The sequence below is a fragment of the Chiloscyllium plagiosum genome, chromosome 35, assembly GCF_004010195.1.
Source record: "Chiloscyllium plagiosum isolate BGI_BamShark_2017 chromosome 35, ASM401019v2, whole genome shotgun sequence".
Lineage (NCBI taxonomy): Eukaryota > Metazoa > Chordata > Chondrichthyes > Orectolobiformes > Hemiscylliidae > Chiloscyllium > Chiloscyllium plagiosum.
Genome location: NC_057744.1, coordinates 11,069,379 through 11,096,102, shown reverse-complemented (window position 1 = coordinate 11,096,102; position 26,724 = coordinate 11,069,379). Strand labels below are relative to the sequence as shown.

General features: G+C 40.2%; 1 protein-coding gene across 3 annotated transcripts; it reads right to left on the bottom strand.

Moving 5' to 3' along the window:
• Positions 1 to 190: 190 nt before the first annotated feature.
• dlat (dihydrolipoamide S-acetyltransferase (E2 component of pyruvate dehydrogenase complex)) lies at positions 191 to 26,471 on the bottom strand. Of its 3 annotated transcripts, none has more exons than XM_043676675.1 (14): positions 26,073 to 26,471; positions 24,831 to 24,932; positions 22,853 to 22,977; positions 20,796 to 20,943; positions 17,849 to 17,975; positions 16,790 to 16,971; positions 16,457 to 16,601; positions 15,598 to 15,665; positions 13,952 to 14,032; positions 13,738 to 13,845; positions 8,966 to 9,084; positions 7,917 to 8,079; positions 3,002 to 3,138; positions 191 to 2,566 (listed from the first exon to the last, which is right to left on the bottom strand). In XM_043676675.1, exons 1-14 carry the CDS (start codon positions 26,454 to 26,456, stop codon positions 2,437 to 2,439), a joined length of 2,019 nt encoding a protein of 672 aa, XP_043532610.1. In that variant the 5' UTR covers positions 26,457 to 26,471; the 3' UTR covers positions 191 to 2,436. The 3 variants fall into 3 exon arrangements, with proteins under 3 accessions (XP_043532610.1, XP_043532611.1, XP_043532612.1); XM_043676676.1 differs by having other exon boundaries at positions 15,607 to 15,665; XM_043676677.1 differs by lacking the exon at positions 26,073 to 26,471 and adding an exon at positions 25,344 to 26,060.
• Between the last annotated feature and the right edge of the window lie 253 nt (positions 26,472 to 26,724).

Genomic DNA, 26,724 nt, shown 5'->3' with positions numbered 1-26,724 from the left:
AAAACATGAATGTAATTAAACTCCACTCTAATTTTGTATTGGTCCTCACCAGCATGAAATGAATGTTGTTAGCAAAACATAGAAAATGCAGTACTTACTAATTATAATTTGCTCCTAATTAAGATATCTTCGAAATCAGAGTATTATGATACTTTCAATACACTAAATGACATAAACATGGAACAAATACTTAATTGTTTTGTCTATTATTTTATTTGAATCCTGGTTTTTAATATAAGTTGCCACTACATACCAAGTTGCTAGTCTGGGAGGTTGTGGCTTGAATTAACAATACAGATATAGTATAAGACATTTCACTATAATTTACAGAGACCTTACCAATTTGTGCGTTTTGTTTCCTCTTCCCAAAAACTATTTCAGGATTTAAAAATTCTAACAATTGGTTTAATGCTGAAAATACAGCAAAATGGTGCTTCCACCAAAACAAAAATGCCCAGATTTTTAAAGTCAGATCAATGTGTGCAGCATAACAATTTCCATATTAACAATACTGAACTGCAAGCAAGAGGGACATCATGTGTTGCTCAGACCCACCCACCATCAAACAGTACATAATCCCCAATAGGAAGGAATACAAATTATAAATGAAGTGTGCACCGGAAAGAAAAGCGTTTCTGATTTTATATGCAATCCTTTAAGTGCAACTATTAGCAAATTAACTTGATTGGCAACATCACAATAATAAACAAGGTTATACAAATTATGAAAATGCTACTTAATAATGAAGCATTACTATGCACCCCAAAGATATACAGGACATCAAGGCAATCCGTTTGAGAATCAAGTTAATTCAGTTGATCAATTAGTATCCATGATGTTAGAAGTACAATATTCTTCTTTGCAGCACACATTGATTCTAGATAGCAAGGCGATTTAATCACACCACATTGAACAGCACACAAATATACTTTTAAGTAGTATTAATGAACATATGGCATTTTATTGGTAACACAACTGGCATACAAGTGTGAGATATTGTACAGTACTCTACATTTAATTTGGTTTCAAGTTTCAGCTTTTATTTCCTCCCCCCCCCCCACCTTTCCTATTTGTCAGAGTTGTTAGGTATATTAAGTAATAAGGCATGAAGTATCTGGAGTGGTAAGAATGATCAACAGATATTTTAGGCAGTAAACAAAACAATTAGCCTGCACTGCACCAATAACACAAACTAAAGAATATAAACAGGTTTGGGCTCACTATTTTATTCTGAAACTTATTTTTATATCTAGTTGTTAATTATCTGTGGAATTCAGAAAGACTTGACTAAAATCAGGAGAAAAACAACCACCTTTTAACTTTTGTTCTGTGTGCAGTTACCTGTTCTCCAACACCTGGCTGCACTAGACAAGGCATGTGCAAACTGGAACAAAGCAGTTTCTGATTGCAGTGAAGTATCACAAGAGGACTGAAAATTGACTGGAAACATGCATTTCTGAACTCTGCGTAAAGATATAGTATTTCAAAATTTACTCAGACTCAGCCAATTTTAAAGAGGGTTGTAAACAAAACCACCAGATTTGAGAACGCTAATGAAGAAACAATTTGGCATTTATCAGTTGTCAGCAATGAAATATTTTTTGCTATGTGGCAAATTGTGTAACAAACACTTTGAAAGTTGTTGCTTTGCATCTCATTTCATATTATTTACAGTAATAATTGCAATTTACACTTGGAAAGGGGTATAAAGATGCATAATATTATTCTGGGGGATAACCTACTTTAAATAATTTGTCATCTGATGCATAAAAATGGGGAAAAAAAAATCCTTGTAATTCTTGTCTGGTTAATAAGTACTGATCTACAACACAAAACAATATTCATGTATAGTATTTACTTTCAAAATAATTCCAGACATTGTAACATAGTTAGTCGAATAATATTGGACTAGAAGTTATGCAGTTAATTTAGTACTTCATCACTGATTTCAGATCAGCTAATTAAGAGAAATATATAAATATGCCCTATACCTGGTGAGGATTAATACTATCGTGCCCAGGGTATTCTATGACACCACTTTTACAGAAAGCAGAGAAAATCTTGTACATTGAATTCTGATTTTTCTTCAAAATAAGGAAAAAAGTCTCAGATTTAAATAAGTTATGGACTTTTGGTACTGGTTAGACTTCCTTTCTAGATTGTGGCATCTGAACATGGAAGGGTGGAACATTTAGGTGAATTATCAGTTAGGAATTCAGTTACAGTACTGATAGTTTCTACATAGACCTGGAACTGGAAAACAGTATTATATTGTTCTTCAATTTATTATGAATTTGAGCTCAACTGCATACCTTGTTTTCACTGTTGTACAAATACTTTAGTCTTACATGGATAGCAGGAATAAGGAATTCATAAATAAAACCACCTTGGGGGAAAAAAAAACTCGACACTTAAATAAACACCAGTTCTTGAAATTTATAACAGCATGGTAGATGGCCTTTCAAGGAACTTCTTGAACTCGGCTAGCCACTGGGCACCAACTGCTCCATCCACAACACGATGGTCACAGCTCAGGGTTACTGACATTATATTGGAAACATTAAATCTGTGGAAGTATGACATGGTAATGGTGAAATTTCAAGATTACACACTTGACCAATGCATAGAAAGACAATAGCATCTAAAGTTAATTGAATGACACAAAGCTACAGAATTGACTAAACATATTATTAACTAAAACAAATCACTTCATTGAAATCTGATTTATTCAATGGATACTTAAAATACTTTTGACATAATATATTTTATTCTGTTTCAACACCTAGCCATCTCTGGATGACATGCTGTATGACTTAGTGTTTCAGGGAAAAGTTGTTTTAAAGATTCATTAACTTCCATAAACCTAAAATAAAGCACTCCTTTACAATATGTACACATGAAATTATTTCTAACACTTTATATTTAATTTGTAACAGGTAACAATATTATCTTAAAACAAGCACTTCACTAATAGTTAAGAATAATTCATGAAATTGCCTACCCCCTCTCATTTTCTGCAGGAAGCAGTCTTTCTTCTGATCCACCAATAGCAAGAATGCATGCTTGGGGTGGGTTGATAATCGCTGAAAAATTCTTTATACCATACATTCCTAGGTTAGATATTGTAAACGTCCCACCCTAAAATATGAAGGAGAAAAACAGCAAGTTAAATAAAATGTATGAATTCTAAAACTTCTGACGGGAGCAAGACTGGATGGATATGAGATTCCAATGACTGGTGACGAGGAGCAGGGGACAGAGGGGGCAGGCCATTTAAGGCTGGAGTGAAAAGTCATTTCTTCACTTTAAGTCATGATATGAGGTGCCAGTGTTGGACTGGGGTGGACAAGTTTTTTAAAAAAAAAATCACAAGACACTAGACTATAATCCAACAGGTTTATTTGGAAATACAGACAAACCTCGATTATCTGAATATCGATTATCCAGCAAGATCGCAAAGTCCTGATACTTAGCTAAATGATGTTATCTGGAATTTGATTAACCGAATGAAATACCTCCTGTTCGTGTCGTTTGGATAATCGAGGTTCCTCTGAGCACTGCTCCTTCATCAGGTAGCTTGTGGAGTAGGATCATGTGACACAATTTATAGCAAAAGATCATTCATCGTATACTGATATGATATGTTGAACAAACCTAAATTGCTGTTAAGCCTTTCATCTTTTAGAATGGGTTGCAGGTTTCAATTCATTGATCTGTAAATCTGAGGATTTCTTTCAAGCCAAAGGTTTTATTAAAAAGGTGACATATCAGCTCAGACAATGCATTAAAGGTGTCAGGTTAGAGTCTTGAGCCAGACTGGTTCCATTTTCAAAGTAGGAATTTATAAAACATCACATGGATTATGAAAAAAATAATGACTGCCTACAGATTGTGCGCTTTTTGAACAAAACAGAATGCATCTGCAACTACAATTCTGTAAATGCAAATTCACCTCAGTCTTGTGTTTGTGTGCACATGCATTTGAAGGAGAAAGAGTGTGCGCACGTGGGCTTGATAGTGTGTGCGCAAGTGTGATGAAGCATATGCCTGTCATAACATGTGCACATGGGTGAGTGTTTCTTTTGGGGGGCGGGGTGGCGGGGTGCGCGCATACACCTGAGACAGTGTATGAGAGAGGGTTTGGGTGAGTGTGCGCGTACGCAAGTGTACATACATATGTGCACTTGTGCGGGAGTGAGAGAGTGTATAGTTTAGTGGGGTCATCTGTAGTGTGACATGAATCCAAGGTCCTGGCTGAGGCCACCTTCATGGGTACCAAACTTGCTATCAACCTCTGCTCGGCATTGTTGCGTATCCTGAAGTCCGCCTTGGGGGACGGTCACCCAAAGATCAGAGGCCAAATGTCCTTGACCGCTGAAGTGTTCCCCGACTGGGAGGGAAAATTCCTGTCTGACGATTGTTGTTCAGTGTCCGTTCATCCGTTGTCATATCATCTGTTTGGAGTCTCTAATGTACATTGCCTGCAGCGGATCACCGTTGGACGAGCCACAAGTACTTGCTATGTACATGGTGGGTGGTGTCCAAGTGTAATGGTAGTATCCACGTTGACACTTACACATTTTGCAGTGATTGCCATGACGGGTTGTACCATGTTGTGGTCGATGTCTGGAAGGCTGGGCAGTTTGCTGTGAACAATGGGCTGCTAAGGTTTGGTGGTTGTTTAAAGTTGAGAAGTGGAGGAGTAGGGAAGGTCTTGGCGAGGTACTCATCCTCAATGTGTTGCAGTGTGCGAAGATGGTGTATTTTCTCTGCTCCTGGGAAGTACTGGACACCCCAAGGTACCCTATCAGTCACATCCAGTGTCTGTCCCGAGGACATCATTACAGTTTCGCGTTGTGGCACATCAGAACTAGCGGCAGACACATCAGAACACCCCCCCTCACTCTCTCTCAGGCATATAGAGGGGAAACCTCATATATCCGAATGAGCTGGGCGGGTACTATTTTGTCCGAATAATCGATTATGCGGTTGATCGATTAAGTGTCTTTCCTCTGGGGTTCAGAGTTTTAGAAAGTCTGCTCCCACCCACCCAACACTGTCCCCCCTTCCCTCAACCTGGTCCAACACCGACCCCAGCATGCACCGCTTGAGCCCCTGCCAACACTGCCCCTGCCAAGTCCAACATCGCCCCGGCCCAGGGCAGCGGGACTGTACACCAACAAGACTGTCGCTACTGTCTTTGTGGAGTAAGTCTCCAAATACACACACACCTTTTTGACAGGTTCCACACTTGCCTTGTACAGGACAATTTTGGAGAGATTGTCTGGGGACGGGATGGGGTGCACCTCTCTGAAGAACTCCAGGGGAAGTGTGGGGAGAGAGAGGATGGGAGGTCAGTCATTTGGAGACTGTGCCTGTTTAATCACTGTAAACAAAGGTGCTATCACTATTGGAAACACATCTTTGATGTAATGTTTCTATCAGGACCTCGAGACCGCCTTCGGATAATCCAATTTTTGGATAATTGGTATTCGGATTCCCTCCCTCGAACACACACATACAAGTCTATGGGATGAATCTGCATTTGCAGATACTTTCTATTTTGTTCAAAAAGTGCACAATTTATAGGCAGTCAATACTTTGTATAATCCATGTGATATTTTATAAATTCCTACTTTGGAAATGGAACCAGTCTGACTCAAGATTGGAATACATAAGATATATACAGACTCTAACGTCACACCTTTAATGCATTGTCTGAGCTGATGTGTCACTTTTTAAAAATAAAACTTCGGAAATGTGACTTGAAACTCATCCTGGGATTTACATATTAATGAATGGAAACCTGCAACACATTCTAAAAGATGAAAGGCTTAACAGCAACCTAGGTTTGTTCAATAAATCACATCAGTGCATGACACTATGATCTTTCGCTATAAATTCTGCATCCTATGATCCTACTCCACAAGCTACCTGACAAAACAGCAGCGCTCCGAAAGCTTGTACTTCCAAATAAACCTGTTGGACTACAACCTAGTAGTGTGATTTTTAAACTTTGTTCACTTAAAGTGATTAATCTTTGGAATTCACTACCCCAGAAAACAGTGGCAGCTCGATTATTGAACAGTTCATACCAGAAATCTGAGGTCTAATGGCATTAAGGAATATGGAAACAGGAGAAGAAAATGGCATTAACATAATCAGTCATGATCTATACTGGAGGGGCAGGCTCAAGGAGCTATTTTACATTGGTTCTGTTCCTTAAAATTAGCAAATTCTCTCACATGCCCCAAGAGCAGATCAGTAATCGTGGTCTTTGATTTCATGTTGGTGCTTGATTAGGTCAGGCAAGGTATTACAGCGATTTGATGTTGCCTTCTACAGGATAGCTGATCAAAAAGGCTTTTCTACTTGTGTAATCTACCATAACGTGCATTGGAAGGATTACCAGGTTGACACCTAACTTGTTTGGCTATGAATGGAGCTTTAGTGATCAAGTCCTAGCATGGGACTGAAACCCAGAGCTACTGGCTCAGAGGCAGAATGCTGCTACATTACAAGACCTCCTGTGTACTAGGGTCACGGAGATCTCCAGCACAGAAGTAGACTCCTCGGTCCAACTCATCCATGCTGACCAGATACCCTAAATTAATTTGTGGTTGCACCAGCCTCCACACTTCCTCTGGCAGCTTATTCCATATGTGCACCACCCAGTGCGTGGAAAAGTTAGCCTTTTGGTCCCTTTTAGATCTTTCCCATCTCACCTTAAACCTATGCGGTCTCATTTTGGACTTGGGGTGAATAGCCACGGTCTTTTCCCATCATGCCCTTCATAAGGTCACTCCTCACCATCCAACGCTCCAGGGAAAACTGACCCAGCCTATTCAGCCTCTCCCGATCAAATCCTCCAACCCTGGCAACATTCTTGTAAATCTTTTCTGATCCTTTCAAGTTTCACAACATCTTTCAATAGCAGGGAGACTAGAATTGAACGTAGTATTCCAAGTGGCCTAACCAATGTCCTGTACAGCTGCAACATGACCCCATAACTCCCAAACACAACGCACTGACCGATAAAGGGAAATGTGCTAAATGCCTTCTTCACTACCTTGTCTACCTATGACTCCACTTTCAAGGAACTAGGAACCTGCGCCCCAAGGTCTCTGTATTCAGCAACACTTCTACATTACTGATCCATATATAGATTGGTGTTTTACATGCCAGGTACACACATACAGGAGAAAATTTCAAAGTTTGCAGACAATACAAAACTCAGAAGCATTGTAAACTGACAGGAAGACAGTGTAAGTTCAAAAGGAAATTCATAAGTTGGTGCAGTAGGCAGGTGGATGACAGATGTCAATGCAGATAAGTGAGAGGTGATCCAGAGACAGTATAAAATGAACTATACTAAAAGAGTATGTAGATGTGCAGACAGCATGGGTGGAATGGTTGCCTCCTGCACCAAAGTAATTCTGTGATTTGGAGAGATATAACTAAATACAGCACTTTCATTTTTACTGTAACTCATCTGGTTTGAGGGCGAAGAACTCTCAAAACAAACCAAAAGAAAAGGTGATTTTCTAGGGTCTGATCAAGTATTTGAACAAATGAAGCAAGGCTTTTTTGTATTAATTCCAGCCTTTTTAGTTACTTTTTACACCTGTATGCTTTAGCAACATGTGTAAATGCACATCCAAACCAGTTTGCTCCCTCAAAGTTTAGTCTCTTGCCATTAAGAAAACGTCCAAATTGTCTTTCTTGGATTGAAATTATGTAGCATTCCACTTCACCAGATTGAACTTAATTACACACGTTTCATCTTAAATCATCACATTTAATGCTTTGAATTCTTCCACGTAACCAGGATATCATTTTTTTTATTCCCACACAAACGTAAGGTACTGAAACCAAGTGACAGGTGCACTAGATTCTTTTCAAATATTAATTCTTACCTGAAATTCATGGGGCTGGAGTTTTCCATCACGAGCTTTCTCAGCTAGGGATTTCACATCATTACTGATGGAGGCTAGTCCTTTGATGTGTGCATTAAACACAATGGGAGTAATCAGACCAGCAGGAGTGCTCACCGCCACACTAACATCCACGACATGGTTTCTGATGGGAAACAGGCAGCAATTAAGTTACACTATTTGATGCTTTCCATCAGATAACTTTGTCAATGAAGGTTTATATCAGTTTAACCCAACCACAATTTTTTGGAGCAGGATATTGCTCAGTTAATAACAATCTGGAGTAGAAGATCGTAGCATCACTATAGTGCAGTGGTGCCATCCCTACCTCTGGACCAGAAGGTCCAGGTTCAAATTCCATCTGCTCCAGGTGTGTGTCATGTGTCTGGACAGTTTGATTAAAAATACAGACAAAACAATTGAGGATCTTGCAGTGAACTGGTAGTGTCCCTAACTCTGAACCAGACAATCTGATTCAAACCCCACCTGTTATGACAAACGTGGGATGTGTCTGTGACAGGGTAATTTATAATAATTACAAGTGGACCGATCATGAACCCCTCAAGTAGGACATAAAATCCTTGACAGGACATTTGTTTAAAGCAAACACACTTTTCATTACTTGTGACCTGGGTTCAAATACAAGATAGATGGGACAAATGCACCCTTGCTCAGGACTGGAAACTGGATGGATCAGTTATATCAGGAAATAGTTGAGGCACTTGCAAAGCATTGTTTTAAATAAGCAAAAGGCCACAGTTCAGACAATTCAGAGTTCAGCAGAAGTGGTTCTCCAACTGGCAGTCTCAATCAGAAGTAATGATAAAATTCAGGATAGTGTAGGAAATTAACAGAGGTAGAAATTCAGCCAAAATCGAGTTGAATGGCAGAACAGGCTCAAGGGACCGAACAGCCCACTCCTGCTCTTGGTTCCCACGTACAGATTCACATGCTACTAAACATATAACAAAGGCAATTTGCTCGAAATAAAATGTACAAATTTTAGGTATTTAAATAGACTGACTACTCACTGCCTGATAACTGTGTCCAACCAAGAGGAGTTAACTTCGGGAATCTTTAAGCATGCCAAAGCTGAAGCCTTTATGAGGAAATCATTCACTGACAGCTTAATGTCTTCAGATTTGACTTCCTGTTAGTTAAAAGGGGCACAAGTATTAAGGACTTGCCACAGTTCTAAACTGCAAAACAACAACTTCACTTTGAAATTTGCTTAAAATTCTTGATTGTAGGTAAGCAATGACTCATCTACACCAATAAAAATCTGAAACAAATGGACCGAAGATTTAGGACTGAAGGAGCCTCAGCCTTTGAACGTGTCTAACAGGTTTGAGATGTCATGTGTTGAAGGGAGGATCAGCAAAATGACAATAGCCCCATGGTACAGAGAGGCACTCAAGAGCAGGGAGAAAATAGAAATGTAGATGTAATCGGGGATAGTATAGTCAGGGGAAAGGTACTGTTCTGTGGCCGGGATCAAGACTCCCAAAGGCCGTGCTGCCTGCTCGGTGGTCTTATCCGGGCCACAGAGGAACTTGGAGCGGGAGGTGAAAGAACCAATTGTCATGATGGTATAGATAGAATACAGATGATATAGGTAGAAAGAGAAAAGAGGTTCTGCTGAAGGAACGAGAGCAACAAGGACTAACTTAAAAAGCTGAGCCAGAAAAGGTAATAATCCCTGGATTACTACCTCAGCCATGAGCAAATTGACACAGGATCAACAAAATTAAAGATGTAAACGCTTGGCTCAAAGATTAACTTGGGAGAAACTGGTTTGAATTCATGGGACTTTGGCACCAGTGCTGGGGAAGGCAGGTGCTATTCAGTTGGAACGACCTAAACCTGAAACATGCTGGGACCAGTTTCACTGTCAATCACATAGCTAGGGCTGGGAATATGACTTTCAAACTACATAGTAAGTGGGGGGAGCAGGATTTCAGTTGCATGGAAAATTATAGGAAAAGTTAAGGGCAGTGGGCTCAGCAAAGGTAATTAAAGTTTCCAGAACAAGTAATATGGCAGATTATGAAAGAATCAAGAGTCTAACTTCAGGCATAGCAAATAAAGGGGACAAATATGAGAAAAGGGGTAGTTAATAAAGTCAAGGGTGTTGTGCTGAAATGCCGCCATATACAAAACAAAGGTAAATAAGCTTGTAGCACAGATTGAAATTGGCTGGTTCAATGTTGTGGGTATCACAGATGTGCCTACAAAGGGATCAGGGCTAGGAACTAAATATCCAAAGATACATGTCCTATTGAAAGGATGAACGGATTGGCAAAGGGGACAGGGTTGTCTTGTTAGTAAAAAATGAAATTAAATCGATCTCAATAAGCGAAAGAGAGTCGGAAGACGTAGAATCTATGTGGGTAGAGTTGAGGATCTGCAAGAGAGAATAGATCCTGAAGGGAGTTGTGTACAGACCTCCTAGAAGTAGTCAGATTGTGGGGAAGAAAATAAATCAGGAGATGGAAAAGCCATGTATGAAAGATACTATTACAATAATCATACGAAACTTCAATATGCAGATGGACTGGAAAATCAGGCTAATGGTGGATCTCAATAAAACAAACTTGTGCAATATCTACAAGATAGATTTTTGGAACAGCTTTTCGTACAGTCAATTGGGAACAGGCAGTTCTGGATGTATAATGAAGCAAACTTGATTAGGAAGCTTATTAGGATCCCCTAGGTAGCAGAGACCATAATATAGTAGAATCCTGCAGTTTGAGCAGGACACGTTTGAATCAGATGTAATTGTTTTACAACTGAGTAAAGGCAACTACAAAGACATGAGGGAGGAGCTGGCCAGTGTTAATTGGAAGGGGAGCCGAGCAGGTAGACAGTGGAGCAGCAATGGTAGGAATTCCTTAAAGAGTAATTTGGAAGGCACAGCAGATATGTTTATTCTCCACAGATTGAATAAGAGGAAGATGAGACAACCAGGGCTGACAAGGGAAGTCAGGGACAGCACTAAAGCAAAGGAAAAAGCAGACAATATGGTTAAGATAAGTGGGAAGCCTGAGGGTTGGGAAGCCTCTACAAACCAACAGAGGATAACTAAAAAAGCAATTGGGTTGGGGGTGCTTATGAGGGTAAGTTAGCTAACTATATAAAAGAAAATCGCAAAATTTTTTTCCGGATATCTAAAAAGTTAAGACAGAGGCAGGAGTGGACATTGGATGCTGAAAAACGAGACTGGATAAGTAGCGTTGAGGATCAAATAAATAACAAACACTGAAGAGGTCATTTGCATCAGCTTCCACAGTGGAAGACACCAGCAGAATACCAGAACTTCAAAAGAGTCAGGAGACAGAGGCGAGTGTAGTGGCCATCACTAAGGAAAAGGTGCTGGGGAAGTTGAAACGTCTCAAGGTCGATAAATCATATGGACCAGATGGACTATACCCCAGAGTTCTGAGTGAAATAGTTGAGGAGATAGTAGAGGCATTGGTGTGATCTTTAAGGTATCATTGGAGTCAGCGAGGGTCCCAGAGGATCTGAAAATGGCAGCATAACATTCCTGTTTATGAAGCAGGGAGGTGGCGACAGTGAGAGATGGAGGCAGAAGACAGGAACCGATAGGCCGGTTAGCCTGACCTTATCATTTGGATTAGATTACTTAGTGTGGAAACAGGCCCGTCAGCCCAACAAGTCCACACCAACCCGCCAAAGCGCAAACCACCCAGACCCATTCCCCTACATTTACCTCTTCACCTAACACTACAGGCAATTTAGCATGGCCAATTCACCTAACCTACACATTTTTGGACTATGGGAGGAAACCCACGCAGACACGGGGAGAACGTGCAAACTCCACACAGTCAGTTGCATGAGGCGGGAATTGAACCCGGGTCTCTGGCGCTGTGACGCAGCAGTGCTAACCACTGTGCCACCGTGCCGCCCACTTATCATTGATAAGTTCTTACAGTCCGTTATTGAGGATGAGAATGCAGAATACTTTGAAACGTATAGTAAAACTCAGCTGAGCCAACACAACTTCACCAAGTGGAGGTCATGCATGACAAATCTGTTCAAATTCTTTGGAGGAAGATAATGAACATGTTAGACAAAGGACAGCCAGTGGACATGACCTATTTGGATTCCAGAAGGCCTGTGACAAAATGCCACACAGGAGACTGAAAAATAGGAGCCCATGGTGTTAGGGGCAAACGGCATGGATACAGAATTGGTTGACCAATAGAAGGCAGAGAGTAGGGAAAAAGGGGTCGTCTTAAGGATGACAGCTAGTGGCTAGAAGATTTCCAAAGGAATCACTGTTTGGACCACAACTATTCACGCTATAAGTTAATGATCTGGCTGAAGAACTGAATGAATTGTTGCTACATTTGGGGTGACAGAGATAGGTGGAGGGACAGGTAGTGTTGAGGAAGCAGAGAGGCTGCAGAAAGACTTGAACAGTGGAATAGGGTGGGCGAAGAAGCAGGAAATGAAATATAATGTGGGAAAGTGTGAAGTTATGCACTTTGGTCGAAAGAGAAGAGGCATAAAATATTTTCTAAATGGGGAAAAGCTTTGAAAATCTGAAGCACAAGGAACTTGGGAATTTTAGCTTAGGATTCTCTTAAGGCTAACATGTAGGCTCAGTTGGCAGCTAGGAAGTTAAAGGGCTAGAATACAAGAGAAGGGATGTAATGCTGTATAAGGCTCGCGTCAGACCATATTTCGAATACCGTGAGCAATTCTGGACCCTGTTTCTAAGGAAGAAAGTCCTGGCACTGAAGGGGCACCAGAGGAGGTTGACAAGATCAAATCCTGGGAACAAGAGCTTGCCATACAAGGAGCAGCTGAGGACTCAGGGCCTGTAGTCATTGGGAGTTTATAAAGATGGAGAAGATCTGATTGAAATGTAGAAAATATTGAGAGGCCTAAATAGAGCGAGTTGTTTCCACTAGGAGGAGATACTAGAACTCAAGGGCACAGTCTCAGAGTGAGGGGATGACCCTTTGGATTTGAGATGAGGAGGAATTTCTTCAGCCAGAAGGTGGTGAAGCCACGAAACTCATTGCTGAAGAGGGCTGTGGAAGCCAAGTCACTGAGTGTATTTAACACAGTGGATTAAGACAATAGGTTCTTGATTGGGAAGGAGATCAAGTATTTCAGGAAGAAAGAAGAATGGGATTGAGAAACATATCAGCCACGAATGGCAGAGTAGACTCGATGGACTGATTGGTCTAATTCTGTTCCATGTCTTATGGTCTAATATTCCCCAATATTTAATATATTACTGTACAGAACACAAAGATTGGTGCCAAGATTAGAACAGTGGATAAGGATTTAAAAAACTGATCTAGGTTTTTTTAAACATCTATTAAGAGAGTACACAGCTGCTAATGGGTGAAAGGAATGAAGAGGTGGGGTAGTCATAATACCATTACAAGGGACAGCTTTCACTAATCAGCAGGTCCTCCCTGCCTGTAACTTGTTAGGACCAAACGTACTGACTGGACTGAGGGTCTGCTGTTGCTTATACATTTTAAGCAGAATTCTCTTCTTCATGCAATTTTAAAAACAAAAAGTGTTTTACAATATCAAAAGGGAGCCCCAGCATCAAAGAATGGCAGGAAATGGACTATCTGATTAGAGCCACATTATTGTGAGGGTAAGGAATGAAGCCTTTTGACAGCACTAACCTGAGCAGGACACAATTCTCTCTCTTCTATCCCATTCTTTCAAATAAAAATGGTAGGTGTTACAGCTAGGAGATGCTAATAAGTGACTGGACTGTATCACAAAACTATTCATACAAAATCACTCATACCTCATTCAATTGCTTTCGAAGTTCCAGAATATTATCCATGTTGACATCTATAGATAAGTAGTAATGGGGGATAGTCTGCTTGGACTGTATAAGACGTTGGGCTATAACCTAATAGCAAACCATAGAGGAGTCAGTGAATGGAAAATACAATGAGATATATTTGTTGTTTCCATTAACAATCTAACCGGTCGCAATTTTGTTAATTGTATATTGCCTTTCGTATATTGGAGATAGGAATATCTGTAAATGTTCCAGTAGGTACAGGTGCTACCCCAGGAGCAGTTGGAGCGGGAGTCTACAAAACAAAAAGGCAAATGATAATTATGTTATGTGACATGACATATTATAGAAGGCAGCTAAAATCTACACAATTATTCTTATTATGTGTCACACTAATTCTATGAAGGAGCTTACAAGTTTTTCCTTAATAGGCATTTTGCCTCTTCCGATCATTCATGATTTCTATGTACAACACTTGCTCACTATACATCATGTCCTGTCACATCAGAGCAATTTCACGGGAAATGTGTCAGTGGTATTTAGTATACAAGCATTGTACCATTTGATCTTTAGATCTGTAATTTCTGACAAGGCCAAGATTTCTAGCTATCCTTTAATACCTGGAACTTGCAAGAAAGGAGGGACGTGATTGCACTGGAGAGGTGCAGAGGAGATTTACCAGCATGTTGCCTGGGCTGGACAGTTTTAGTTCTGTTCAGAGATTGAATAGATATGGATTGTTTTCCCTGACATCATCGAAGTAATGAGGGAAACCGACAGGGTGGACAGGAAGGAATTTATCCCCTTGTTGGGGAATCAATAGACTTAAGGTAAGGGGCGGGAAGTTTAGAAGGGACGCGAGGAAAAACATTTTCCCCAGAACGTGATGGGAATCTGAAAGTTACTGCCTTACTTTAAAAGGATAGTAGAGGCAGATACCCTCTTTAATATTTAAAAAGTGTTTAGAAATGCAGTTGCGATGACAAGTGCTAGAAAATGGATTAGTAGATTCTGAAGACCTTTGTGACTATCTGAACATGATATTCAAGAAGGTAGTGTCGAGTCTCCTACTTGAACTGCTACAGTCTCTGTGCTGTAGGCATATTTAAAGTGTTATTGAGGCAGACTGATGCAACCAAGCAGCTTATTTCAAAGGGCAGTCAAGTATCAAATACATTGTTTTAGGTCTGGAATCTCAAGACCAGGCAACAACTCAGATTTTCTTTCAACAATCAGTAGCTCATGATTATTAATTATGCTCCCATTTTATTCCAGATTTATTGTATTAGTCAAACTTAAGTTTCCGGCTATTGTGGTGGGCTTTGCATTTGTGTCCAGAACACTAGACCAAGCTACTGAATTACTTGCCCAGAAATATTACCAGCATGCTACAATACACATTAATGACTTGGACGATGGAAGTGAATGTACTGTAATACTGTAAACATCACTTTGCTGAAGCAATGAACTGGAATTAGAGAATGCTGTAATAGTTTTAATCTTATCATGATCTCAATCAAATGGCAGAACAGACGCAAGGAGTGAAATGGCTTACTCCTATCTCAACTAAACAAATCAGGAACTCTCAAAACTGGAGTCCAATTTGCAAATATTTATTTTTCTCAAATCAGAATTATTGGAACTACAGCAATATTTCCACCTTGAAATTTCATTCTTCAATGGAAAAGTGAACTATAGAGTTTTCAGAGACTTAACTGCATAGTTTCAAAAGTCAGAACTCCTCTGAGCAATCTGCATGTAATGAAATACTACTGCAGCCTGTAAAATATTCTGTTTATACAATCTCAGATCTGAAAGTGGTAGATTTAAATTATTTAGAGTTATCTTAAACAAACTTACTGGGACTACCTTTGAAGGCACAAATGAGTCAACATCTTTTTTCCTGATTTGACCATCAGGTCCAGTACCTAAGTAAAGAAAATGCAACAATTAAGAGACAATCAATTATAATCAGCTACCCCCTTCAGCTGGTTTAAGGTTTAACATACCAATGCCGTTTTCAAGGAGGACTAAGTTTATATGCATCCTTGATGTTAAATTCATGACAATATATTTCAACGGTATTTTACTTGCATAACTCTCCAAGGGCAATTTCATTCTCAAGTGTTAGTAGATTATTATACTGTAAATGCAGATCAGTATATTTTGAAAAAGATTCTGTCAAATTCTTAATGCTTTAAAAGAGATACATTTATGGCCTTGAGATACATCTCAAATCTGCCACAACAACTTTTACTAATCAGTGACATTATTATTATGCCACTGCCTCTGCTTCCTCACACACAATTAACTGCTTTGACAGACAGTGGCCACCGTGTAGATGAACAGAGCAGAGATTTTGCACACGACAAAGACAAATGAATTTGTTTTTGTCAGTGTTTGCTGAGGATTGCAAATCAAGATGCTAGGATCCCTTGCACTTGTGAAGTATGCTGGAGAATTTTTATGTTTTTTTTCCTGAACGGGCAGGTTTGACCTTAACACGTTATTGTAAGATAAAGCCTTTGACAACGCAACACTACCCCCAAAACGTAAGCCAAAAGAAAAGGAGTGGTTCTGAATCCACAAACTTCAGATTTTGAGACAAAAATCCTACTGATTGAATCAAGCCAACAAAAGATCCCCTAGGCATGAACATAGATATATCAACCCAATGCAGTTAACAAACCAACTCTATTTCAATTTTCATGCGACTTGCCTTTCACTTGTCTGAGGTCAATGCCCTTATCAGCTGCCAGTTTCTTTGCCAAAGGACTAGCAAACACTCGACCTTTGGGATCTCTAGGCTTGACTGGAGGAGAAACAGTGGGTGCCGCCACAGGCTGTTGTACAACAGAGGCAGGCTGCAATAAATTTCAGAAGTTAGAAACAAATTATAATTCAAGCACTCATTAAGTCAAAATATTGCAACTGCCAAATGACGAATGGACATTCCACATGATGGGAGAGAGAAAACCGTTGTTTTATTGAAAAGATTTGAAGCTCCATGTGTATTTTTCTGCAGATTTGTTGACATGATATAGTTTCTTACCAGAGTTGGTGGAGAAGGTTGAGGCTTAGTATCAGCAACTCCAGTTTCCACATAATCGGCAAATGCTGAAATGTCCGATTCCTTCTCTACAATGACGCACAGTGTTGTCCCAAGAGGAACATCACGGGTACCCTCAGCTACCAGAATCTTGGCTAAATAACCTTCTTCCATTATTTCAAAACCTAAGAGATGCAATAGATAATTTATAATATAATACTTTCATAAATTTCGTATTCCTGTTGTCTGTTTCTGTTATGTGTCACACTATTTGGTCAATTGGTAAAGGGCTTCCTAACTTCCTTCCTGACGAATAAAAATCGGTAAAATCTCCCCTCTGGAAACACCAAATTAAATTATCATATTTTTCTTACGTGCTGCTCATTTTGCACACAAATTTGGAAAGGTTTCAACATTTTCACAAAATAACCCCAGGAGTCAATGACCACAATGTCACATTACAAATTTGCCTAACATCAAGGGTTACCCTACACAAAGCCATCCCAATTGGCCAAGACAACAACTATAATCTCCCTGCTATGGTGACAGTGTAACGTTCAAGTTGTAAGTTTGCTCACTGAGCTGGCAGGTTTGTTTTCAGATGTTTCATCACCATGCTAGGTAACATCATCAGCGAGCCTCCAGTGAAGCGCCGGTGTTCTGTCCCGCTTTCTGTGTGCGTCTTGATCTCTTACGGCAGGTAATATCATTTCCGGTTCTTTTTCTCAAGAGAATGGTAAATGGGGTCCAAATCGATGTGTGTAAGAGACCAAGACACACAAATAGAAAGTGGGACAGAACACCAGCTCTTCAGCGGAGACTCACTGATGATGTTACTTAGCATGGTGACAAAACGTCTGAAAACAAACCTGCCAGCTCAGCGAGTTGTAGCTGAGCTACAAACCTTCTCCAAAATCGTACAGTATAATGCCTGCAACTACTTTAGGCAACAGTGAAAAATGCTAGAGTTCAGGTCCCCACAAACCCCTTGCCCATGTTTACTGCTTTTAAAATGCTGCTCAGTGTACAGCGTTGTATTGTTTCCCTCAAGCCAACGCATACCTATTGTTGCTTTATCTGTTTCAATCTCAGCTATAAGGTCACCTTCACGCAACTTTTCGCCCACCTTCTTCTCCCACCGTTGAATAGTACCAACTGTCATTGTTGGAGAAAGAGCAGGTAGGGCAATCTGCAAAAAGATAGTGTATTTTGGCGTTACAATCACCATAAAGCTGAACATTTTGACTTGTGGTTTAAGACAAAGGCGTGTTGCACGGATCAAATTTATCAAGACATTTTGTAAACTGACTGGAAAAGGTCAAATGAAATTGGAAGTCACAACATCTGGGTCATGTGATTGAAAAGGCTATAGAAAATAAAACTAGAATTTTAAAATTATACGTTTATGGATCTGAAGCTTGCCAGATCTTGTTTCCTTCACTTATTATGCTGCATTCAATTCAGCCAGAATACACTCTGCCAAAGTAGGGACAGGATAGATAAAGAAAATTACACATCAAAATGTTATGTACACCACTGTTCCCTTAGGTACTATTCCCATTTCAACAGGGTTCTAAATAGACCCATTTGCTCCAAAAATGTTAAAATCTAGACAATTAACATACAAGAGTTGAATGTTTTCCATTGTTTTGGAGCTACAAACACATCAACCTTCAATAAGAAAAACCAGCAAGTTTCTTTAATACAATACTTCACAGGAGTTTTCTGAAATAAAATTTGACAGCAGACTACATTAGGAGATTTTACAAATGAGCAAAAGTCTGGTTAAAGATGTACGTTACATAGAGCATCCCAAAGCAGGAGAGACAGAGTAGTTCATGGAGACAATGTCAAAGATGATGGCTTTAGCAGCTGAGGCTGATGAAGTAATTAAGATTTTCACTGTAAAGAATTAGAGGAATTCAGATATCTGAAGGCTTTGAAGCTGGAGGAGCTTGCAGTGACAGGATGGGGCACATCTTAAAATGATCTGAAAACAAGAACGAAAATTTCAGAAATTGAGATGCTGCTAAACATCAAACCAGCAGAGGAACAATGGGTGGACAGGGCTTGGTGTATGTAAGGACAATGACAGCAGAGTTTTAGCTGAAAACTATGTTTGTAAGGATGCACAATATGGGAAACCAACCAGAAGTGCATTAGAATATTCAAGTTTCAAGATAACAAAAGGAGCGAATAAGGGTTTCAGCAGATGAGCGGAGATAGAAACCAGATAACAGTTCGGAAATAGGTAATCTCAGATATAGCATGAAATGTGGACAAGAGTTCATTTTCAGGTTAGAAATGACTATAACATTGCACCAGTTCAGTCTCAGATAGTTGCCAGGAAGGGGGACACAATTGGTGCATATAGAACAGCACCTGAGATGTCCTCAGCCTTTCAACTATTTATTTGGTGGAATGTTCCTGCTCACCCAGTACTGAATGTTAGATAAGCAATTGGATCATTTACTTTGTGGAAAAAAAAATCAAGAGATAGTCATAGAGATGTACAGCACGGAAACAGACACTTCAGTCCAACTTGTCCATGCCAACCAATATCCCAACCCAATCTAGTCCCACCTGCCTGCACCCAGCCCATATTACTCCAAACTCTTCCTATTCATATACCCATCCAGATGCCTTTTACATGTTGCAATTGTACCAGCCTCCACCACTTCCTCTGGCAGTCCATTCCACACATGCACCATCCTTTGCGTGAAAATTTGCCTCTTAGTTCTCTTTAATATCTTTCCCCTCTCAACCTAAACCTACGCCCTCTAGTTCTGGACTCCCCCATCCTAGGGAAAATACCTTTTCTACTTACCTTATCCATGCCCCTCATGATTTTATAAACCTCCATAAGGTCACCCTTCAGCCTCCGACGCTCCAGGGAAAACAGCCCCAGACTATTCAACCTCTTCCTATAGCTCAAATCCTCCAACCCTGGCAACATCCTTGTAAACTGAAGGGGCTAGGGATAGATCCTTGGGGGACACCAGGGGTAATAGATTGCATGCATTGGCCTAAGTAGCCTGAAGAAGAGGATGGTGTGAACAATCATATCAGAAAGGTAGATAGTTACAAAGAGGAGTAGTTTATTATGAACACAGTTGGAAGGAATGCAATTTGAGACTTTGGGAAAGACCAGTTTTGGTGTTCTGGTAAGGACAGGAACGTGAATTAAGGGATTCAAACAGATAATTCAAGAGATGACAACATATTCAATGACTTTGGAAAGGAGGGGTATAATGAAGACAGAACAGCAGTTTGCAAGGATGGAGGGGGAAGGGATTTTTTTTGGGAGGCACAAAAACAGTATTAGAGTTCCACTCACACTATCAACTAAAGTCAGATCCAGAAAGAAAAAGCTGGTGATCAGCAGTCTAAGAGGAAGCCAGTCTAGAGGTAAGATAAGCTTAGAAAGAGCACAAGATGATATGAAAGAGAGGAAGTTGCACGTTCAGAAATCTTGGGCAAATCAGGACAACAGGAAATCTTAAAGTTTGGTTAGGTGGACTAGGGAATGAAAAGCAGAAGGAGCTGATCAAATAGTTTCAATCTTAATGCCGAAGAAGTCCATGAGCTCCTCACATTTGTGTTGGAGTCAAGCTGAAGTAGTCAGGGGTAAGAGATTTAAGATAACGGTTTTCTGTAGAGAAAGGAAATTTAGTTTTTGTTTCAATTCCAGGATGGAGCTTGTGGACATTGGTTCAAATTCCACCATGGCAGATGGTGAAATCTGAATTCATAAAATCTGGAAGTTTAAAAATGCTAATTTAATGGCAACAATTGCTAATGGTCATAACAAACACCTGGTCCATTAACATCCTTTCATCTTCACTTGGTCTAGCATGTCCAGACCCAATTTTAACTGTCCTTGAAATCAGGTCAAAGGCAATTAGCAATGGGAACAAATGCCAGAATTGCCAGTGATACCTACATCTCATGTCAGAATAAAAAAAATACTATGAAGAACTACTCACATTTCCATTTTCGTTTTGCTCACCTTCATGTGGGGAGGATAAGAACTGCCTGGAGCTTTGGGTGGAGCGGAGGGTGTGGAAGGGGGTGCAGCAGCTGCTGGAGGTGGTGGGCCAGAAGCTGCTGCCGCCGCCTCTGGAGTGTAATCCTTAAAAGCTTCAATATCCTCAGGTCTAAACAACAAGTGACAAGAAAAGATGTTTACACTTTGTGTCGTAATTTACTAGCAGTATGACTTAAACAGTGTCACCAGAATTAAAAGGTGTATGGCCATATGTGACCAATCAAGCCCAGCCTATTCAGAACGGTGTAGCTTCTTACAACTCATCCTTTCACCATCATATGACAACATGGAAAAGGCTTCAAAATAAACCACAATTGGCCAATTTAAGAAAATAAACTTCTTGGAAATTTTCCTTCAACTCAGGGCAAACAAGCAGATCCCAAATCATCAAAGCAATTTCCAATACTCAATATACATGTTTGGGCTTTCAACCTGGGCTCAGTGAAACAGTGTTATCCAAATCAGAAGGTTGTAGATCAAAATCCTGTCCAAGACTTAGCACCAAATCCAGGTTGATAGTGCCTGTGGTACTGAGGGTGCACTGCATGTGTAAGCACCACCTTTAGGATCCAGCTTCAAACCAAGGAAATGTCTGTACTGACGAGGAAATTAAGGTGGGACAATTTGTAATGGATGGCTTTGATTTTCCCAACACCCAGCTGAAGTTATGACAAAGATTTATATCCAAACCTCTTCTCACCCAAAAGACACTTCTACATTATCTAGTCAATGTCACAGCTTAATTTTTTGGAACAGAAAACCCAGCTCTAATGTTCTGCTTCTCAGTTTGCAGTGAAGTTAACTGTAGCTACTCAATGACTGCTATAAATGAGATTAGTTGACCCAGCATGAAATTCAGCTTTTGATTTTTCTTATTAGGATGTTTAAGAATAGAAAGTGCACAGTATACTGGACCACAAAATGAATGTTACTGCAGCCACTCTAAAGTTAAAAGCATTTTTAAGAATAATTTTATGGATTTAATGATGTAGTAAAATAGAACAAATCATATGATCAAATTTGTAAATTGTACATGTTCATAAAATCACATATCCTCATTTCAGATGTTCCTAATGCACAAGGTACTGGATCAGTTAGGAGTTTGAGGTACCCATAACAGTCAAACTTTGTTTTGTGCAGCTTCTATATTATCGTTCAATTCAATTTTGGCTTTTCATACGTTCTAGTTATACGTGTAATCACCTTGTCAACTGTTTAAAATGGAGTAAACTTGCTGTTTACTTGTGCTAACAGAGACGCAAACATTATCTCAAAAAATGCCAGTTTTATTCTCAATTCTGATAAGCTTGATTGAACAATCTCCTCAATGACAACATTCTTTGACTACACTCCTATTTGTAGGAACAGCTTGCTGTGTTTAATATTTAACTTTTGCTTTGCAATTTTGAAGCAGGCATCGTGTCACATCAACACAATACCATGCAATTGGACCATAGTCAATAAATTAGTTTGTATATAATGGGGACACATTGCCATCATTAGAGCAACATCTACATTTTCACAACTTTTAAAATAATAAAATGCTGCAAGGTGCCTCACAGAACATAAACAATGAAGATTCTTGAGAACGAGACAATGGAATTGTATAATGCCCTGAATGCACAAGTCCTCATATATCATGCTTCTAGTTTCAACTGTGTTATTAAATGCAAGATAGAACAGTCAGCTCTTCCTGAGCAAATATGCCAAGGGGAATTATGTAGGACTGTCCCTGTGAAGTTCCTAACAACTTCTGTATTTAGCGGAGACCAAGATCCTTTCAAACAGTGAGAAGCCGAAAGTGAGACCAGAAGCCTTTAAATATTTGTTCCTTAGACTACCTAGGATTTACCATTTAAAGCAGTAAACATACATCTGAACTGTAACCAATGCATGTGGATTTGAACCTGGCATATGAAGAACATTCTATTGAACAAAGAAAAATTGCATGAAAGGATTCAAGAAACCACGTACTGACACAAGGATGGAACGTTATTTAGAATTATCCTCATGCTCACTTGTCAACTGTGATGCAGATGATTGTACCAAGTGCCACATCTCGTGTTCCAGCTGGCATTAGGATTTTTGCCATATAACATTCTTCCAGACTCTCAAAGCCTACAGTTGCTTTGTCAGTTTCCACCTTTTGAGAAAATACAGGTATATTTTAATATAGAAAGAAAACCGGAACACAATTGTCAGGAGAAACAATGTCACATTATGTTCAAAATCAACTACAGACATCTTTCCTTAAGATTTCCCTAAGCCAGCTGGTGTACACTAGCCTTTCTATAGGAAGCTGTTGACTCCCATGCCCAGAAGCCTATTAATACTTGTTGGCATCAATCTGACTGTGGATTTTAAAATCCGTAATAGCTCCAAACTTTAAATGGTATAGGCACTGCTTGAAATTGTCCATAAACATTTGGGCTGCCTACTACTACATTCTGAACGACCATGAGCAACAAGGAGTGGACACTTTATTTGCTAATTTAATAGGTTGATGCCATTTTAAACTCTAATAGGAGCTTGTTTTATCAAATATTTTTAAATTAATTGTACATGAGAATGTTGTATGTGAAGGCAGCTTTATTTATTCTCACCTATAGAAAATAAGTATGTCCCTAATAATGAATTAGTGACAGTCACCAGAATAACATCTATTGACATTTTATTATGACTGTAGACACTATTACATCAAAAATACAAGAAAACAATTTTTAAGCACACGTACTATTCCTTATTGTACAAATACATTACTGACAATATCTTAATCCTGGTTATGCAATGTCAACAGAAACCTGGGCAAGCTGTTGAATTAAGAATAACTTTCAGCTTTTATTCAAAAGAACAAATTGGCATTGGTGTGACATCTTTCACAGCCTCATGATATCCGAGAATACTTCATGGACAATGAACGAGTTGCAACTGTCATTCAAGTGAAGGCAACAGTCCATTTGTCTGACATACAAAACAATGACCAGAGGGTCAGCACCACTAAAAGAAGTGAACGAGAGGTAAATCATATTGTTCTACTACATTGAAACACACCCCCTGGTCCAACCAGTCCACACCAAACATAATCCAAAACTAAAATCTCACCCCACCTACCTGCACTTGGCCCATATCCCTCCAAACATTTCCTTTTATTCAACTTATCCAAATGTCTTATCATTGTAACTGTAACACAACCACTTTTGCTGGAAATTCATTCCACACAAACTACTTTGTAAAAAAAATTATCCCTCATATCCTTTTTAACTCTTTCTCCACTCATCCTAAAAATATAACCCCTGGTTTTGAACTCTTCCAGCCGAGGGGGGAAAAAACCTTTTCATTCATCTTATCTATGTCCCTCATGAATTTTTTTTAAAACCTCAATAAGGTCAACCCTCAATCTGCTATGCTCCAATGAAAAAAAGCTACCTTTCCAGTTTACCCTTACCTCAAACCTTCTATGCCCAGCAACACCCTGGTAAATATTTTCTGAACCCTCTCCAGTTTAATAATATCCTTCCTAAAACAAGGCTACTAGAACTGCTCACAATACTCCAGAGAAGGTATCACCAACGTCCTGCAAAACCCTCAATACGACATCCCAACCCCAATACTCAAAAGGTTTGAGCAATGAAGGCACGCGTGCTAAACACCTTAACCACCTTATCTACCTGCAACACAAATTTCAAGTATCTGAACACCTAGATCTCTGTTGTACAACACTACCCAGGGCTCTACAATTAATTGTACAAGTCCTGACCTTGCTTGTATTACTGAAATACAATATCTCACATTACTAATATCACTCTGTATCCCATTGACCCAGTTGATTAAGATCTCTTTGTAATCTTAGATAACCTTCTTCACTGTCCACTATACCAATGTTGGCGTCATCTGCAAACTTATTAAGTGTGCATCCTATATTTTCATTCCACTGTTTTATGTACACTTATTAACAGTTTCTTAATGCACATTGACAAAAATGTTAACTGTACATACCTCAGCTATTAAATCTCCCTCGTTAATTTTATCGCCTTCCTTCTTCTCCCACCGGGCTATAGTTCCCATTTGCATTGTGGGTGACAGAGCAGGTAATGCCACCTATAAATAAAACAATGACGAGTTACACAACACTTCTGTAACTGATTAAAGAGCATCTTTGGGAAAATATTATTTTAATGAAGGCCATTATTTGGATTTTAGTCTAAATTTACCTGCCACGACAAAAGAATTACAGCAGAAATGAAAGAATTGACCAGCATGACTATCTTAGATTCCAACAAAAATATAAATTCTATTTCTATCCCAGATGATTTGATAACGTTGGGGGCATTTGCATCAGAAATTATGATTGCAAGCCGGGGGTCTTCTAGATATCTTTCAGAATCCACTGTAGTACAAGGTAATAACTCCAATACACTGAACAGAACTTGTTTTACCAGAAACCAAACCAAATATACAGGTCATCCAACACCTCAAAATAATGTGAACTTCAGAATAGCAGAAACTTACCCAAACATTTATGCAGCAGTTTTCAAGCATCTTTACAGCTAACAACTACCTTTGAAAGTTATGGTTGTCAGAAGTGGCAGCCAATTTGTATACAGCAAACTTTCACAAATATCTATGATAACTGAGAAACCAGCTGTGAAAGCCATTTTAGGAATAAACATTCATCAAGGGCACCAAGAATAATTCATATGTTCTTCTTAAAATACTCCAACCCTTGCCACCACACAGGGACAGTCACACATACCCAGTCAGCACCAGCTCAATCCACTGCTGACATTATTACTCTACACTTATTGTCTAACTCTATTCACCATCCCCTGTCCTGGACCCTCAGCATCTCCACCCATCCCACAAAGCCACACAACCTTCTGCTCATCACAGGGGAAACTACACATGCGCTAGGCAACCACTCCAGGGCAATGGCCACCAAACACAGCACTGCTGAACTTTTTAAACATCTGTCCAAGGGGAGGCGGGGACTCAGTTTCAGCATCTCATCCTAAAGACAGCACTGCAGCAGCCCCTCAGTCCTCTGCACTGGAGTGGCAATTGGCGTTGTCATTTTCTGGGTCTGGAACCCAGATCTTGGCACTTTGGAGATCAGTGAAGAACATAACGGCTGCAGATGGGACAGGAAAAGCCCCGGGAGCTGGAATCAAAGCGCTGCCACCTCCGGGGTAACTGAAGATACTTGTCCTTGTCCTGCTCGGGCTCCACAACGCTGCTCACCAGTTGATGTGGGGGGAGGCTGTACCATCTCCTGGCTGTGGCCGTGACCGGTAACCCGTTCCTGGGCAGCAGGAAGTGCTGGGGCCCGGGGCCCTGCTTCCCGCAGGCGGGGAGGGAGGCCCAGCGGCACGGAGGAGGAGGAGGAGGAAGAGGAGAGCCGAGGCGGAGGCCGAGCCCCGCAATGGGCGGCCGGCGCTCGGGCCGGGAGCTGGGCTTCAGGCGGGCACACGGCCTGAGCCTCGCTGCCTGGCGGAACATGTCCAGGCCGGAGAGCGGAGCCTGGCGGAGGAGACGGAGGGAAATCCCGGGCCCACAGACGCTCGGCATCTCCTGGATGACCTCCGCCGTACGGCAAGATCCACCGTCGTAAAACGGATATGACATCACGGGGAAACCCACTTCCGGTCCCATTGGACTCCTCCACAGGGTCACGTGGTGTCACAGTCCAGGGGCGGCTGTTCAGCCCATCGTGTCTGCAGCAGCTTTTCCAATCACCATTCCCTAATACCAAAGTCCTGCTTTTTCATTATGCTTTGAACATTTTTAAATAATTTAAATAATTATCATGCCATGCTTGGGCAAATTGTTTGAAATCTTTAAACAACTCGGCACGGTGGCTCAGTGGTTAGCACTTGCTGCCTCACAGCACCAG